Source organism: Sceloporus occidentalis, unplaced genomic scaffold, assembly GCF_023333645.1.
Source record: "Sceloporus occidentalis isolate IW3139 unplaced genomic scaffold, rSceOcc1.0.p SCAF_1, whole genome shotgun sequence".
NCBI classification, from domain to species: Eukaryota; Metazoa; Chordata; class Lepidosauria; order Squamata; family Phrynosomatidae; genus Sceloporus; species Sceloporus occidentalis.
Window position 1 is genome coordinate 15821989 of NW_028316981.1, and position 17944 is coordinate 15839932.

Genomic DNA, 17944 nt, shown 5'->3' on the forward strand with positions numbered 1-17944 from the left:
AAAAAATCCAGACCTCGAGTCTCATTCTCCCCAATGGTGGTGTAATGCGCATGTGCCCGCTAACATATTCTGCATGTGTACGCAGCCATTGGGGACAAAGAGGTTTTCCATCTGTAGATGCTCAGATTCATGGATGGCAAGCCCACAGATATGGAGGTTTGACTGTATTTATTTATTATTTATTTATTTCATTGTAATACCACCTTTCTCCCAGAAAGGGACCCAAGGCGACTCACAAAGAAAAACAGTTTAAAAGACTTTAAAATTAAAGTTTTAAAAACAATTTAAAACATCAAATAAAAACATTATAAAATTACATACACCCCTCCATATAACAAACACCCCATATAAAAGCCATCCCATGATTATGTATTAAAAGCCTGCCTGAATAAGGAGTCGTGCAACCACAAGGCGTCGTTGCAATGGGAAACTGGGGTGACATTTTGAAGCTTGGTCAAGATCCCAATGTAATTTCACTTCCCACTTCCCAGTGCACATATTATAATGCTAGGTAGTACCACAGCCTCATGAAGACTCTCTTGCCCATTTTATGACATCGCCTTTCTGGTTCCCAGTCAGTGTCATTTATATTGCAAGAATTGGCTGAACCATTCGTATGGCTATGTACTTATCTTGAATTTTGGCAATATCCTTCTCCCACCTTTGTCTCCTAACTACCATTGTTAAAACTGAACTTGTTACCTCCTTGCAATACCCACAGGTTTTGCATTCCTATTACTATTCACACACTAACATATAACATCTAATCACAGGTATAAATGTCTTTCCTTGGACAGTTCACTCCATGCACCTGATGAAGTAAACTGAGGGCCTGAACAGACAGGCCAAAATAAAGCTGCTTTGAGTCACTTTGGAGGTATGCTGTTTAAATGACACACGTATTTTAAGAGGCCAGAAGCTGCATGAAAGCTGTGCTCCAGTCTTTAGGACTGGAGCATGACTTTGGCGTGGCTTCCAGCCTCTTAGGACGCTTGCAGAGTTTAAACAGCATACCTCCAAAGTGACCCGAGGCAGCTTTACTTTGGGCTGTTTGTTCGGACCCTGAGTCTACAAATATTGTTGCTGTGTTCCATTTGTTATGTGTGTGTGTGTGTGTGTGTGTGTGTGTGTGTGTGTGTGTGTGTGCATACATGCATATTTGCTACTAAACAAAATTTATTAATGTGCATGTGCCTGAGAAAACCTGGGACTTTTCTTCTGTTCCACACTACTTTACTTTGTTTTATTTTATTCTATTTATTCAATACTGTGTATTCTTAGAATCATAGAATTGTAGAGTTGGAAGAGACCACAAGGGCCATCCAGTCCAACCCCCCTGCCATGCAGGAAATCACAATCAAAGCATCCCCGACAGATGGCCATCCAGCCTCTGTTCGAAGACCTCTAAGGAAGGAGACTCCACTACACTTCGAGGGAGTTTGTTCCACTGTCGAACAGCCCTTACTGTCAGGAAGTACCTCCCAATGTTGAGGTGGAATCTCTTTTGCTGTAGCTTGCATCCATTGTTCCTGGTCCTAGTCTCTGGAGCAGCAGAAAACAAGCTTGCTCCCTCCTCAACATGACATCCCTTCAAATATTTAAATAGGGCTATCATATCACCTCTTAACCTTCTCTTGTCCAGGCTAAACATCCCCAACTCTCTAAGTCGTTCCTCATAGGGCATGGTTTCCAGACCTTTCACCATTTTAGTTGCCCTCCTTTGGACACGCTCCAGTTTCTCAATGTCCTTTTTTAATTGTGGTGCCCAGAACTGGACACAGTATTCCAGTGTCCCATTTGTATTGTACTCACTGTATTATCCACCTGGTAATGGCCATCAGAGGAGCCAGCACGGCGTAGTGGTTTGAGTGTTGGATTACGACTCTGGAGACCAGGGTCCAATTCCTCGCTCAGCCAGGAAACCCATTAAGTGACCTTGAGGAAGCAACACGCTCTCAGCCTCAGCGGAAGGCAATGGCACACCTCCTCTGACCACATCTATTATTGGCGGTTCCACCAATAAATACAACTCTGTCAAGGCTGCAAGCCTTTCAGGATCTGGCTCCACATTTGTGGAACAGTTTTTCTTTGCACCTGCAGCTGGAGGAGGATCTTTCTTGCTTTCATAAAGGGTTGAGGACTTCCTCTTCCATTCGCTGGGTTACGTTGCTAAGTGTGTGTGCCTAAGGTGGCCGAGAGGGGTAGCAACTGATGAGGATTTTGTTTTTAGCATATCAGTATATTATTTCAGTGGTTTAGCATCTTATAGTACTGTGTTTTATCATTTGTTTTTGATTGTATATGTTCCGACGTACCGCCCTTTAGTGAAAAGGGCATTATAAATAAACATTATGATTATGATTCTGACTGTGATTATGATTATGATTATGACCTAGCTAACTTTGTAAACAATACTTTATCAGCTACTTACTACATTTCCATTCAGTCTTCAAGTAGTATGAAAATTTCATGATCAGTTTGAGATTTCAGAAGCATTTGGGAAACATCCCTTTACCAGTCGTGATGTCAACCTGTTTCAGAGAAACTCTTTGCATATACAGGAAAGGTTTTATTCAGCTCTAAGTCATTAACAAACATTGACATTTTGACAGATGGGTTTCCTACAAGGTATCTGGGAATTATTCAGGGTGTCCATTACAATTACATCTCAAGCTTCTTTTTATTGTGTTTAATTTAATTATGTGAAGTCAAAGGCTTTCATGGCCGGCATCCATAGTTTTTGGGGGGGTTTTCAGGCTATGTGGTCATGAGATCTCTGAAAAAACAGAGATCTCTGAAGATGCCAGCCACAGTTTCTGACAAAACATCAGAAACAAACTCTTCTAGAGCATGACCACATAGCCCGAAAAAGCCACAAAAAACCCTAATTTAATTATGCTTTCCTGTATAAATCTTAATTTTGTTTACCTATTTTTAATCTTTCCCTGAGAAGTTCAAAAGTGCTGGGTATTGCCCAGATACCTAGCCCTATACCAGCTACGCTGCTGGCTGTTCATGGATACCTGTCTTGACAGAAACCATATTTTATGTAGTTATAAAGGAAAGCGTAGCTTAATGACAGGTTCTGCAACTGGCCCCCAGACAGAATCTGGACCTCATAAGTTCTTAGGGTGACAAGATTGTGTACATTCCACCAGGAGTAATCCCTGGGCTGAGAATTTGACAAGGTTGCACTTTGCTGGTTGTAACCTTTTAAACTTTCCACTATATTTTCCTCCTCAGATCCAACTGATGGTGCCTGTGATCCTAAAACAGCTGAGATTATAGGTGGCAACTATACCGTGCTGGAAAATGGCACACTATTGCAGTATAGTTGCCCAGATGGACAATACCCATACCCCACAGAGTTCCGGTTTTGCGAGTCTGGCAGAAGATGGAGCCCCCTGAAAAATGCAAAAGGCAACCTTGTCCGCCAGGCCAAGTGCCAAGGTATGAAAAGACAGATGTTGACTTCTGAATAGACAGATTCTGTATTTCATGGCAGCCTGGAAGCAGTGTTTCAATTAGCTACGGTTTCCGGTAACAACCCATCCGATTCCATAAATCTCGAACCATTTTTGTGGCTTCCCCAGCTCCCATACAACCCTATAACTGTAGATGTTAATAGTTTCTTGTTATCCTCCAAACCCCAAGACTGCCATCAACCTACAATCCTACAGCAGTTCAACCCAGCATAAATATAGACTGAAGGAATTATGTTACCCAAGCCCTATGCTAATGATGATGATGATATTTATTTATATCCCACTTTCACCACCAAAATTGTGACTCGAAGGGCTCACAAATTAAAAGAACAATACAATTAAAAATACAAAAGTTCTGGATCCCAGGAGGATGCAGTTAATCACCGATAATACATATTTTTGAAGTGATTACAAATGGATCATTATAAATTATAAATTAATTAACAAATGTTTCATCCATATGGAATTATGAGCTGCAGAACATCCATCTTGTAGGTTTTCAATGAACAACTGGTTAGCCCTGGCCTAAACTAGATAGTCCTTTGATCTGATCTAGTGGGGCTTTTCTTTTGTTCTTATAACATGATAAGTGATTGTGACTAGAGAGCACTTGAGGCAGGCAGTGGTAGGGGGTGTATTATAAGACTGGCAAAACATGCCAGCTAAACACTAGATCTCTCACTGTGTGACATTTGACCTTCATTCCAGCCATCTATTGCCATAGACCTGTGGAGTTTGAAAATGGTATGTATGAGCCAAGGCAGTTGCAATACAACGTAAGCCAGGAGCTGACATTTGAGTGCTATGGAGGATACACACTGAGGGGGTCTCAGACGCGCACCTGCCTCCCAAATGGAAAGTGGAGTGGAGAGACAACAATATGTGATGATGGAGGTGAGTGTAAGCTACAAATCCTTCCTCTATGGAAAGGAAGTAGGCAACAGGAGTTCTCTCTGTTTTTATTTGTTGATTACATTCATCGATTTATCACCATGTTCAGTCTTCAGCACCTTTGCAAGAAGAAGATACCATCTTTAGGAGAAAAGCGGAATACTAATCCAAGAAACAAAACAAAACAAAACAATAAATAAATAAATAAATTGAATTAAGCCAGAACAATTGTGTGAGCTTTGTTTCGGTGCAAAATAATATTGATAAACTGAGCCAGTCCAAGATCTATAATCTCTGTGCATCAAACAGAGCAACTCATAATGGCCCATGTCCTCTGCATGTCAATATATTATTATTTCCAAAAGCTCAGCCATGGATCAGATAAGAGAGTAGAGATGATGTTTAGTCTGTCAGTATTGAACTGCAGAGTCCTAACTGTGGATGGGGTAGAAAAACTGTATTTACTTGTCATCTTGGATGGGGTAGAAATAACAAGGATGCTCAATAACTGGAGTATCACATATGGGGGGGAGGGTAAAGGAAAGCAAGGGAAGATTTACATACATACACCACCAAATATTTACTGTTATAATATACTCTTTACAATGAAAGTTCCCTCATTGTTTCACCTCTTTTCCAACACAGCTGGCCACTGTCCCAATCCTGGTATCCCAATTGGTGCCCGAAAAGATGGCGTTCAGTACAGGATAGAATACCGGGTCCGCTACACATGTGAAAGAGGACTCTCTCTTGTGGGATCCAAAGAACGAGTTTGCCAAGAGTCAAGAATGTGGAGTGGATCAGAACCAGAATGTCGAAGTAAGCAAATTTAATTGAGTGACAGATGGGGAAGTGTCTGGTGTTGACAACGTGAAGAACCCACACAGTACTGGGCTGGAGGGACAGATCTATTCACCTGGCATATGGCATTTTCATATAGACCTGTGTCTAATTTGCATACTTCAAGATTTCACAGATAAAAACTGGGGCATATTTGACCAAAAAACATCAGAGTATGGTGAAGAGGGCATTATTAGTTATTAATGAAGAACAAACAGCAGCCTCTTGGGAAGAGCAAGAGTCTGCCCCCTCCTCTCCCCACTGCTGAGTTAACTGAGTGCAAACTACGTTTTCACTTTGAACTTGGTCTTCAGCAATTGAAAGGATGAAGGAGGAAAGTGGACGAGGGGAGAGAAACTGGAACAGGTTTAAAGAGCTGAAAATGTAGGATGACAGGATTAACTGGGACTGTCCCTGCTAAATCGGGACCGTTGGAGCATATGAACTTGGAGTCCAGGGATAGCCAAAGTGGTTAACTATTTCAGCATCAGGAATAAGTCTGTCAGGCCTCAGGCAAAGAAATGCCAGGCTTCAATAGGCAACCAGCCATATCCCAGTTTAGGGCAAAGTGTAGCAGAGTTTGGCAAACTTATCTCCACTCTTACAACCTTCAAAAAGGTTCTTAAAACGGATTTCTTCTGGCAGGCCTGCCCAACCTAGCTAATAAATACTAGCTTACTCGCTTTGTGTATGTTTACAAATATGATCTCAGTTTTGTGATGTATGTCTCTCTGCCCGCCAAATTGTTTTTAATTTTAACCTAATACTCTATAGCATTTTATTGTTTTTAAACTTTGATTGTTTAATTGGGGAGGGGGTTGGGAAGGGATCAATTAATATTTTATTGTATTTTTAATGCATTTTTACTATTGTAACCCGCCCGGATTCCTAGTGATTGGGTGGGCTATAAATAAATCATTATTATATTATCATTATATTAATGTTTTTGCTAGAATTCAAAGACCTAGCCATCTTTGTCTGGAAAGTCAGTTTGCAAAGGGATCCTGTAGCACCTTTAAGACTAAATTCCAGTATTCCCACCACCACTGAAAATAACCCAGGTTGGTTATCGGCTTACCTGGGTTTTAGGCAATAGCCTGCCTTTGTCCCCCAATTTCCATAGTTACAACTGAACCTGTCACCTCATCTCCATACTCCCAGGTTTTGCATTTCTATTGCTATTCTCACATACAGCCTGCTCCACTTGCATCTGAGGAAGTAGACTCAAGTTTATGAAAGCTCATGCTACCAGCTTCTTTTTTTCAGTTAGTCTCAGAGTGTTACAAGATCCCTTTGCTTAATGTATTTGCATTACAACTCCCAAAATCCACCAACCAGTATGACTAATTATTACGCTCACATTGCTAATTCTGCCTCCACATTTTCCTTTCCAGGTCCATTCAGCTTTGACACCCCAGAAGAAGTCTCCTCCAAGTTCATTTCATCCCTTACCGAAACGGCTGAGTCCATCGATTCTGATAAAAATATCTGTAAGTAGTTTTTATGAGTGGTGCGGCTTCATACAAAGTAATCTCTTCTTTGGGTGTCCTGAAAGGAGAGATGGTTTAGTTGTTGTTTTGTACTGCAATTGGCTTAATATGTCACAGTCTGTATGTTGCTGTGTGCCTTCAAGTCATTTCCGATTTATGGTGACCCTATCACAGGGTTTGCTTGGCAAGATTTGTTCAGAGGGGTTTTTCCTTTGCCTCCTTCTGAGGCTGAGAGAGTGTGACTTGGCCAGGGTCACCTAGTGGGTTTCCATGGCCAGGTGAGAATTCGAATCCTGGTCTCCAGTCATAGTTCAATGTTCAGTCAAACTACTACACCACACTGTCAGTTATACTGCCATTAAATTAGGACTTTTTGGAGTGAGAAGAGCGTTTTTATAATTCTGCCTTTGGAATTGCTTCCTTGGATGACAGGCACCAAGATGGTGATGTGTCAATGCCTCTTAAAATGAATTAATTTAAACCAAGGCTTGTTAAAAAAAAAATCTGCTATAGCTCACAGCCAGTTGGGCCAGGGTAATCTAGAAAAGTAACTTTTCCCATCTCTGTTTTAACTAAGCATTTGCTAAATTAGATACTCTCTTTAGTGGGATCTTTTGTGTTTCCTGTGGATTCTTGCATTGGTGTTTTAATTTTCAAAATAGCGGTTGACATATAAATATTTTAAATGAGTAAGAAATATTTAATGAGGTTGCCCAGAGTAATGTTAATGAAAGAAGAGAGCAGACTAGAAACATCATTTGTATGTTTTTAAAATCACAGCTCTTTTCCTCAAAAGTTAACACTATTAGAGTTAGTAAAAGCATTATAGCTGAAGAAATGGGGGTATTTGTAGTGGAGGTTTTTGGGGGGGGTTTTTTGTTGCTGTTATTGCTTATATGTAACTAAGCATACCTTGTGCATAAATGGAACAACCTCCCCAGAAACTACTGCTACAAGGTGGAACATCCCATTGATAGCAACCTGAATAGACACCACATGGCTATGCTTCCAGTTTCAGCTATATCTTCATCCAGATACTCCCTCTCTGTGCCTTTTACAAGCTGCCACTTTCTGTATTACATATATCAACCTATCTGTTTCATCCCTGCAACAAGAGGGATGGCCTAGAGCAGGGATGGCCAACTGTGGAAGACCAGGAGCCATAACTTTCTGTTCACATTCTTTTTCAAAAAAAGACTTCACTGGGGTCTATATTGATCCAGGGCATCTCCTGGTAGAAATGCCCCCGCAGCACCATAGAGCTCATTTAGGGTAACTTTGGAGCAAAAAAAAAAATGCTTTGACCACACCCAGAGGCCACAAAAATGGCCCTGTGAGGGTGAACCTTGTCCATTCCTCCCCTAGAAGGTAGAGGTTTTTCAATAGATTTTGGCTATATGTGTTCAGTTGGGGGGCATGGAGGGAAACGAATCAAACCTTTGGCAGTGTGGACAGTTTTGATGCCTTCAGGGTAATTTTTGGTGAACAAATATTAGGAAGGGATTTTGGGCTAGTCTTAGAAGCTTTGAAGAAAATGGTGTAGATGTTGGGAGAGCCAGTGTGGTGTAGGGGTTTGAGCACTGGACTATGACTCTGGAGACCAGGATTCAATTCACCCCTCGGCCATGGAAAACCATTGGGTGATCTTGGAGGAGTCACAATCTCTCAGCCCCATGATAAATCTCCTTAGGGCCACCATAAGTTGGAAATGACTTGAAGACACAGAACAACAACAACAGATGCTGGACATAGCTGGGAAATCTCCCTTCCCCTATCTCTGGCTCTTTTCCTTCCACAGCTGCTACAGAGAAGCGTAAAATCAAGATTGAGAAGGACGGTTCACTGAACATCTACATGGTCATTGATGCCTCACGAAGCATTCAGAAGGACCACTTCAAGGAAGCTCAGAATGTGGCCATCAAGTTAATTGAGAAGGTATGGACAGTTCCCCTGAGCCTCTTTTTGGCCTGAGGAATAACCCCAAAACAGTGCAGAAAGGCAACTGTTAAGACGTGAGCAGGATTGCTAACACTTGTAATGAAGAGTTCTAGTTGTTCGTATCTTGAGCTGCTGCCACACTGCAAAATAAATGCAGACTGACACTGCTAAACTTCCATGGTCCTCTGGAATCCTGGGATTTGTAATTTGTTGTGGCACCAGAGCCCTCAGACAGAGAAGGCTAAATATCTCACAAAACTACAAATCCTGGAATTCCACGGCATGGAGCCATAGTGGTTAAAGTGGTGTCAAACTGCACCAGTTCTGCAGGGTAGATGCAGCCTTGGTGAGGTCAGATGACTTGTGCAGTGTGTCTCTGTGTATGTGCGACAGAGAGAGAGAATAAGTGTGCACAAGGGAAGCATCAAGTTTCGGTATCAAGTGCCAGATTCCAGGCATCGAAATCTGTGATCCAAGTTTGTGAGCATGAATGTGTGCTATCAGTCTTAGCAGCCCAGAAGCAGGCTCAGAGAGGAAGGCTTTTTTGAGTGCCATGCAGTGGTAACTGATGGATCCCATGTTATCTGGGGCACTGAAACTGCTCTGAGTTGTAGTCTAAACTTTCAAGCATTTATCTAAAGTGCTGAACCCTGTACCCCAGAATATATCCTAAAGGCACTAGATCCCATCTGGTCTTAGAAGCTAAGCTAAGAGGGTCAGACCTCGTTAGTACTAATAGCTCTAGTTAGTAGTGCTGTAGTCTGCATGTCAGAGGAAAGAACTAGCAAAAATACCTCTGAGGATCCCTTGACCCATAGTCCCTAGAGGGCATTGAGACCAAAAATTGGGTTGTTGGATTTTTGTTTTTGTTTTTTGCACTGGGGGATGTGGTGGGTATATGTGTCCGTCCCCCCACCCCACCCCCCGCCTCCCAGGTTTCTTGGGGATAATGTGGCCTCCTGGCTTCTCACAGTTGCACTACATCTTTAATTTTAGCAGATAAAATTGCTGGATCCATTGACACAAAAAGGAGAGAATGCCTCTGAACATGTCCTTGGCTTCCCTTTGTAGATCTCCAGCTATGACATCTCACCTAAGTATGGCATTGTCACTTTTGCCACTGAAGCCAAAGAGCTTGTGCGCACTACAGACGAACAGAGCAGCGATGCAGCTTGGGTGATTGAGAAGTTGGAGAACATGAAATATGGAGGTGAGACATATTTTTCAGCTCTGTACCATAGTGGAGGCTGGGCAGGAGGAAGGGAAGATATGTGCACCACAATAATAATAGATCTAGTACAACAAAGAAGACAAAGTCCTGGAAGGGAAGCTATGAAGGAACTAGACCAGATCTCCAGGTGAAAAATATATCATTGAATACCAAAGTCAGGATTATCCGTGCCACTCTATGGGTCCAGTTTCTCTATGTGTTGTGATAGCTGGGCAGTGAAGAAGACTGATAGGAAGAAAATCAATTCATTTGAGATATGGTGCTGGAGGAGAGTTCTGCAGCTACCCTGGACTCCCAAAAGGACAAATAAACGGGTCTTAGAGCAAATCAAGCCTGAACTCTCCTTGGAAGCCAAGGTGACTGTGTCATACTTTGGACATATCATAAGAAGACATGACCTGCTAAAAAAGACAATAAGGTGGCAAGGTAGAAGGCTGCAGGAAAAGAGGAAGCTCACATTGCAGGCGGATAGACTCAGTCACGGAAGCCATGGTCCTGAGTCTGCAAGACCTTAGCAGAGCTGTTGATGATAGGGGGACTTGGAGCTCTGTCGTTCATAGGGTCACCAAAAGTCAAGTCAGTTTGACGGAAGTTAAGAAAACAGCAAAGAACACCATTGAGGGTAAACCCCCTCCCCCCCAAGGTGGAGCAATATTCAGCAAGAATCTAATGCTGACATATAATTTGTTCATTGTTGTTAACTGCCTTTGAGTCAACCTTTAGATTTATCACACGGCACTCTGGGGAATGGGAACGGAAAGGAACGGGGAAAATATGTGTTATCGCATGGGAGCATGCTGCCGATGCCGCTAGGAGTCCCCAATCCGTCCCCCAACTATTCAAAATTGGCTGCCATGGAAGGGTTGGGGTATGGATTTGGGACTCCCGGTGGCATCAGTGGTGTTATCCTGTGAGATAACACACGTTTCCCCCCCATTCCCTTCCCTTCTGTTCCGCTCCATTCCTGTTCTCCAAGTGCCGTGTGATAAGCCTACTTGACTCACTGTAACCCCATGAGTGAGACACCTCCAAGTCTTCCTATCCTTAACTGCTCTCAGATCCTGCAAATTCATGCCCGTGACTTCCCTGATTGCATCTAATCACCTGCCGTATGGACTTCCTCTCTTCCTGCTGCCTTCCAGCTTTCCTAGAATTACTGTCTTTCCTAATAAGTCATGCCTTCTCATGATGGGGCCTAAGTACGACAAAGTAGGTCATCCTGGCTTCCAGGGAGAGTTCAGGCTTGATCTATTCAGGGACCCATTTGTTTGTCTTTTGGTCATCCACAGTATCCTCAGCACTCTTCTCCAGCACCACATCTCAAATGAGCCGATTTGCTTTCTATCCACTTTCTTTATTGTCCAGCTCTTATCTTTGTATCTAATACCAACTGGGTAGGGGCCTGAAACCTGCTTTTCCATTATTATAAAAGCAGCCAACCTAAGAAGTATAAAAATTGTAATACAAGCCTACTGTAGTTAACAAAGCCTCTGACAAAGAAGCTTCTTTTACGAAGTCTTTTTATGTCTGTCCAGACTTATGTAATGTAGTCCTCTTTTTGATGTATAACGGGGAAAACAATTCCTTGGATATACAACAAATTTACTTACAAATTTTGGAAGGGGATAGGGCAGCTATTCTTAACTGCACATGCCCTATGTATACAAGTTCTCTTATCACTAAAGGTTATAGCTCTCTGACAGGGAAGTCTAAATATGTTGTGTGCCTTTAAGTTGTTTCCAAGGTAAGGAACTCTAAGGTAAACCTATCATGGGTTTTTCTGGGGCTGAGAGTGTGTGACTCGCCCAAGGTCACCCAGTGGGTTTCTATGATGAGCAGGGAATCAAATCCTGATCCCCAGAATCGTAGCCCAATCAATGCTCAGACTGCTACAGCAAGCTGGATCTAAATATCTCTCAAAACTTCAAATCCCAGAATTCCATAGCACTGAGCCATAGATGTTAAAGTAGTATCAAATTGCTTTATTTCTACTGAGCGGCAATAACCTAAGGAAGGCAGGCATAATATAATGAAAAATCCAAAGATCATTGTCATCAGGCAATCTCAGGCGAGTAACTTCTCCAAGCGTTGTCTGACTAAACCTGCTTTTTCCCCTACTGATTTCCCCCTAGGACTGCTGTGATGACTGAATATGATAACTTCTCTTCTCCTTTCTCCAGAACACAAGCAGAAGCCTGGAACCAATATCAATAAAGGCCTACGTTCTGTCTATGGAATGATGATTGATCAGGAAATACAAGAAAAGAAGAGTCTCTTAAATCCTCCTCCAGTTGTTGAGAAAACCCGCCATGTGATTATCCTCCTCAGTGATGGTGAGATCTTTAAAAAAAACCTAATATTTATTTCTAATTATAAAAAATAATAATAATAACACAAACACAACACTTAGGCAGAAAAAAATGAAATGCACAGACATAGGAGGTAACACTTGGCTTGACAACAGTACATGTGAAAGGGAACTTGGGGTCATAGTAGACCACAAGCTGAACATGAGTCAACAGTGTGTAAAAAAGTAGGTATGATCCTAGGCTGCATCAATAATAGTGTGTAGACTGAGGAAAGTAACAGTACCGCTCTATTCTGCATTGGTCAGGCCTCACCTGGAATACTGTGTCCAGTTTTGGGTACAACAATTCTAAAAAGGTGTTGACAAGCTGTAGCATATCCAGAGGCGGGCAACCAAAATGGTGAAAAGGCTGGAAATCATGCCCTATCAGGAGCAGCTATGGGTACTGGGCATGTTTAGCCTGGAGAAGAGAAAGTTAAGACATGATAGCAGTGGTGTCCCTATGCTGGTATCACCTGTTGTGGGGGGAAGCTTCTGGGGGGCAGCCATGGTGGCCAATCTGATCTAACAGATTAAAATTTACCTGTTCTTATGATTTTAAAGAAAATTTCTATAAAGTGGTGTTTATGAGGGGGTATCCAAAAGTTTTAATTATCACCATGAAATAAAAAACATACAATAGTCACTTGCAGTGGTCAAAGTTAGTTCTTCTCCACGTAGTCTCCCTGCAGAGTCACACATTTTTGCCAGCCTTTCTTCACCAGTTTCAAGCCCTCTTTGTAGAAGTTGACCACTTTGCTCGAAAACCATTGTTCCACTTCGAAAATGACATCTTCTCTGTCGTCAAATCGCTGACCATGAAGTGGGTTCTTCATCTCGGGAAAGAGGAAGAAGTCACTTGGTGCAAGATAGGGCGAATAAGGTGGATGCTGCAAAAGTTCATAGCCTAACCAGTGGAAAGCGACAATGGATGCTTGGACCGTATGGACAGGTGCATTGTCGGCCAGGAAACGGACACCTTTGCTGATCATGCCGCGACGTTTTGTTCATCATGCAGGTTGATGTATTCTACAGCCTGTGGAAAGAAAACTACTTTAGACAAAGTTTTGTTATTTGCACAAGTATGCATGGCAATGACAATGACTATGCACAAAAAGTTTCGTGTAAATATCTCTATAACTTCTTTATGATAATTAAAACTTTTGGATACCCCCTCGTAAATAGTGATGGTCAGATTTCAGAGGGGGGAAAATGAGCTCTGTGATCCTTCAACGAGAATGTGATTGTTCTCAAATAAAGCTTTGTTAAAACACACATGCACACCTAAAACACCCCTCTGAACCAAGCTGACAGTTTGGGGAGGGTTTGTAGTGTTTATTTATTTAATTGTGGCCAAATGAAAAAGAGTGGGACCCAAATGTCAGCACATGGTATCATAAAGGCTGTTCTCCATCTGGAGGATTTGCCAGGATCCCTTCTTCAGCCTCCTCATCAAATGCTTCCTCCCGGCCCATGACAAAGGAGTAAGGATGTTCAAAATCTGAGAGATCATCCAACAGTGGTGTCATTAAGAAGTTGACTTGGCTCGCTGAAGAATCCTAAGGGACTGAACCTGTAATCTCACCTGTAGTCTACAGTAACAAATAATGGCACAGTACAGACCGCAGAGAAATGGTAGCCTGCCGGCGCCCATTTTTACTCCAGAGGGACAGTGCAGCCCCCAAACCGCACGCTGTCACTCCGGAGTAAAAAGAACCCAGTATTTCCGGGTTGTTTTTGTGGTGCCGGAGTGATTTTGTGAGTGCGCCAATGGCACACTTGCGACATAAACGATGTGCAGTGACATGCAGATGTCACACGTTGCTTATGTCAATATGTCGGCGCCCGTATGGCTGGGATGCCACCATTATTGCGCCACCGTGCTGTACTAGGGCTAGGGAACGTGCAGTTGGTGTGCGGTCCCTAACCCTAAAATCAGCGCAAGCACGGCGCTTCATGCCCGTTTGTATTGGACCAATCTCTCACTGTTCTTCTCCATCCTTCTTTTTCTTTTTCCTTTTCTATAGGTGACTACAACATGGGTGGTGATCCAGTTCGTGTCATCTTATCTATCAGGGAGTTCCTCAACATTGGACGTAACCGCACCAATCGTCGGGAGGACTACTTGGGTAAGATAAGATACGGTGACGCAGTTAGCTAGATGGCTGGCTGGCTAGCTGAGTGACATGAAGGAAAATAGTGGATTAACACCACACCCATTTAGAAACAGTTTCCTTGTACCATCTTGAAGCCACTCTGCTTTTGTTTTAATTTCATGAGAATCTGATCAGTTTCTGGTCATTTTCTTACAAGAAATGACAAAAGACAGATGAATTAATGTACAAGAGACCTCAGAGAAATCTCTGAACTACTTGTGGCCTACCAATCACTGTGTGTTTGTTCACAGGGAGCTCCAAACTTTTCTTCTTATATTTGTTCACTGTAGTGGTGATGATGGCAATTTTAATAAAAAGTGGAAGAGGAGAGGGTATGTTTGATCCTGTAGTTTGTTGGAGCATCCATCAGTTCCTTTAACTGTTTTGATGTATCACAAGTTGCACATATTGTTGTGTGCCTTCAAGTTGTTTCCAATTTATGGGGACCCTAAGGCTAACCTATCACAGGGTTTTCTTGGCAATATTTGTTCAGAAGGGTTTGCCATTGCCTTGTTCTGAGGCTGAGAGAGTGTAACTTGCCAAGGATCACTCAGTGAGTTTCCATGGCTGAGCAGTAATTTGAACCCTGGTCTCTAGAGTTATAGTCCAACAATCAAACCGCTACACCATGCTGTTTTTCTACAAGTTGTATTAGCCTGTTAATAAAGTAATACAATTACATAGTATAAGTAAATGCAAACTATTACAGTTGGCCTTCTGTATCACCAGGCTAGTCATCCATGAATTGAAGCATCCATGGATGGCCTCACCCCATTATGTCACTGATGACATATGCACACAAATGCACTAACGGAGACATGTACACGTCAGCATCTATTGACAATAATGGAGCTTGAGATCCCATATTTTTAATATCTGCAGTGGAGTCCAGAACTGAATCCCCACTGATTCAGGTTTTTTGTGGGGGAGGGGGGGCTTAGGAGCCTTAAAAATTTCTATACTCATCCATGTTTCCATCCACATTTGCATATAGATGTTTATGTCTTTGCTGTTGGGAGCACAGTTGTCATGGAAAACGTGAATAAGTTCGCATCTCAAAAGAGTGGAGAGAGACACGCCTTCAAATTGAGAGACTACAAAGACCTTCAGAAGGCTTTTGATGAGATGATTGGTAATAAAAACCTACATTTTCCCTGATTTCATGCTTTACCTCCTGAACTTACAATTATTTCTTTGCTAGAAAACACAGGCAGTCTAATTTTTCTTTGCGAATCAGTTCACAAATATGGTTGTGAGCAGGTTCCCAAACTCCTACTGTCAGGCACCTTTCCCACATCCAATTTTCAGATGAGAGACACTGAAAAGGATTCTGGGAAAGGTTCCACAGGACACATTCACAGGGTACTGACTAGGCTTCCTGAGCTTCAATGATCCCTTGCTTGACCTGAAATTACTTTGCATACATATCTGGAGGAAAGGCTGATAGCCCTGGTGATTATAAGGAACCTGCTGGTTCAAAGGAAGCCTATGTACGAGTGCAATTTTGAAGAAATCAGAGCAGGAGGCAGCTGTTGTCTTTATATGATATGTGATAATTCATTGGAAGAGGAGAAGAGCCACCTGGTAATTAGGAGTCCAGAGGTCGAGAAGCCAAGGGATGACTCTGCTTGGACTTCTTGGGACCAGTATCAGGGCTTCTTAGGACTTCAGTTGGTTGTTCAGAGTCCTTCTCGCTGGAAGTCTTGTGATGGTATTGGCACCATGAGACTTTGGATGAGATCTCACACCAGATCTCAGGGAAAATCTCACAGGACCAAAGTCTTGTGAGACTTCAAACAGGGTTTTGCATGTATGTCACCAGCCATTTTATGGGTTAAATATACAACTAGAGTTTGTTCTGAAATATCTTTGAGGGTTTCACCTCATGGAGCCTTGTGTACACGAGAAAAGAAAAGATAAATGGATTGTGTATTGAGACTTTTTGAAATTAGAAACTGGCCAAATTACATGAAAACATTAGAAGAATTGGAACTACGAAGTATTAATTTGCAATGTCACTTTTATAGGCAATTGGTTGACAGGTTTTAAATGGATAAGAAGTTATTTGGTTTTGAAATGACAAAATGGGAATTTGAATTGCAATTGTGCTCGCTGGCAAAACCAAGACAGGCAGAGAGATGTGCAAAAGAGTAGTCAGGCTCCCAGAAAGCAGGTCAGAGTCATCCCTGAGGTCGTTTGGGTCTTTTTTCCACAGAGAGGGGGACAGCTGTTGCTTCCAGTGCTGACAAATGTTTGGTGCCTGCCATATCAGGCTGATTGTTCAGTGTGAATGGCTGATTCAGCACCATCTAAGGTGCAAGCTGATTCTGTCCCCAAATATTCCTGCGCTGCCCCTCTCCCTGAGGCAGACATGTGACATAATGCTTGGAGACTTCCTAAAATAAATGTTTGGCCACTGTGGAAAGCAGGTAGTGGGGTCACCGGGGGTGCAGGGGGTGTGAGCCACACCTAGTGGCACCCCAGAAGAGGAGTGACACCCAGTCAGGCCCTTACTCCTGGTGCCGTCACGTTGTTCTCTTGATGGAGGCTGTAACCCACCATGCCATCCCATGCCATCCCATTGTTCTCCTCATGACTGCTCACGCTCCCCGGATGCTGTCCCATCCTTTTCCTCATAAAGAGAATAATGGGGCAGCACTGAGTGAGAACATGTATGCTGCCCTAGAAGCCTGCCTCCTGCACCAGGGGACACCAGGTGCAGGGACAGCATTATAAGCTGGATTTTGTGATGGATAGGGAATGTGTTGGTTTAGCGGTTAAGATACTGACTAGAACAATCAAACGGTCGGCAGGTTAGCAGTTCAAGACCCAAGTGCCATGTGACTGAGTGAGCTCCTGTCACTAGTCCCAGCTTCTGCCAACCTAGCAGTTCGAAAGCATGTAAAAGTTTTAGTAGATAAACAGGTACCACTTTGGTGGCAAGGTAACAGCGTTCTATGCAGTGCTGGCCACATGAGATCACAGAGTCATCTTTGACAATGCTGGCTCCTTTAGTTTGTAATGGAGATGGGCACTACCCCCGACAGTCGGACACAACTAGACAAACTTGTCAAAGGGGAAACCTTTACCTTTAGGCTTTGCTCAGATCCAGTTTTCACGTCTTCTCTGTCCACTGTACAACATTAGCTATTCTTCTCCCAGAAGCTTTTAGCTGCCTCCTGCCCCATCCATTTCCCTCTCTAGGAACCCAGGGGTCCTGCCCCTTTGCCTGCTATTTCCATCCCACACAGAGATGAATGGAAAGTATCCCTCTACTTGTTTTGCGGGAGGGGGATCATCCTCTGCCTGTCTAGGGATACTCCAAATTTCAACCATTCTGAACTATGCCTTTCTATTCCTAGATGAGAGTGAGACTTTGTCCATGTGTGGTTTGGCCAAGGAGCATCAAACAGCAGATGACCAAGAGAAGAATCCGTGGCACACCACCATTACCATCAGGGTAAGACTGGAACCTTTGGAACAGAAGCCAAAAGGGAATGCTTTCTTTGGTTGTGAGGTTGGACTAATGGCTTCCAGAGGGGCAGGAAAAGGAGAGAACAAGTTGT

General features: G+C 42.8%; 1 protein-coding gene across 1 annotated transcript in view; it reads left to right on the forward strand.

The window, feature by feature from the left end:
* CFB (complement factor B) overlaps nucleotides 1–17944 on the forward strand; it is a 40542-nt gene that overhangs the window by 6593 nt on the left and 16005 nt on the right. The window contains exons 2-11 of the mRNA XM_089513746.1: nucleotides 3244–3450; nucleotides 4194–4379; nucleotides 5022–5195; nucleotides 6611–6706; nucleotides 8505–8641; nucleotides 9716–9854; nucleotides 12056–12208; nucleotides 14250–14351; nucleotides 15373–15510; nucleotides 17741–17838. Of these exons, the coding sequence (XP_089369872.1) occupies nucleotides 3244–3450; nucleotides 4194–4379; nucleotides 5022–5195; nucleotides 6611–6706; nucleotides 8505–8641; nucleotides 9716–9854; nucleotides 12056–12208; nucleotides 14250–14351; nucleotides 15373–15510; nucleotides 17741–17838 (1430 nt within the window). The remainder of the gene's footprint in view (nucleotides 1–3243; nucleotides 3451–4193; nucleotides 4380–5021; nucleotides 5196–6610; nucleotides 6707–8504; nucleotides 8642–9715; nucleotides 9855–12055; nucleotides 12209–14249; nucleotides 14352–15372; nucleotides 15511–17740; nucleotides 17839–17944) is intronic.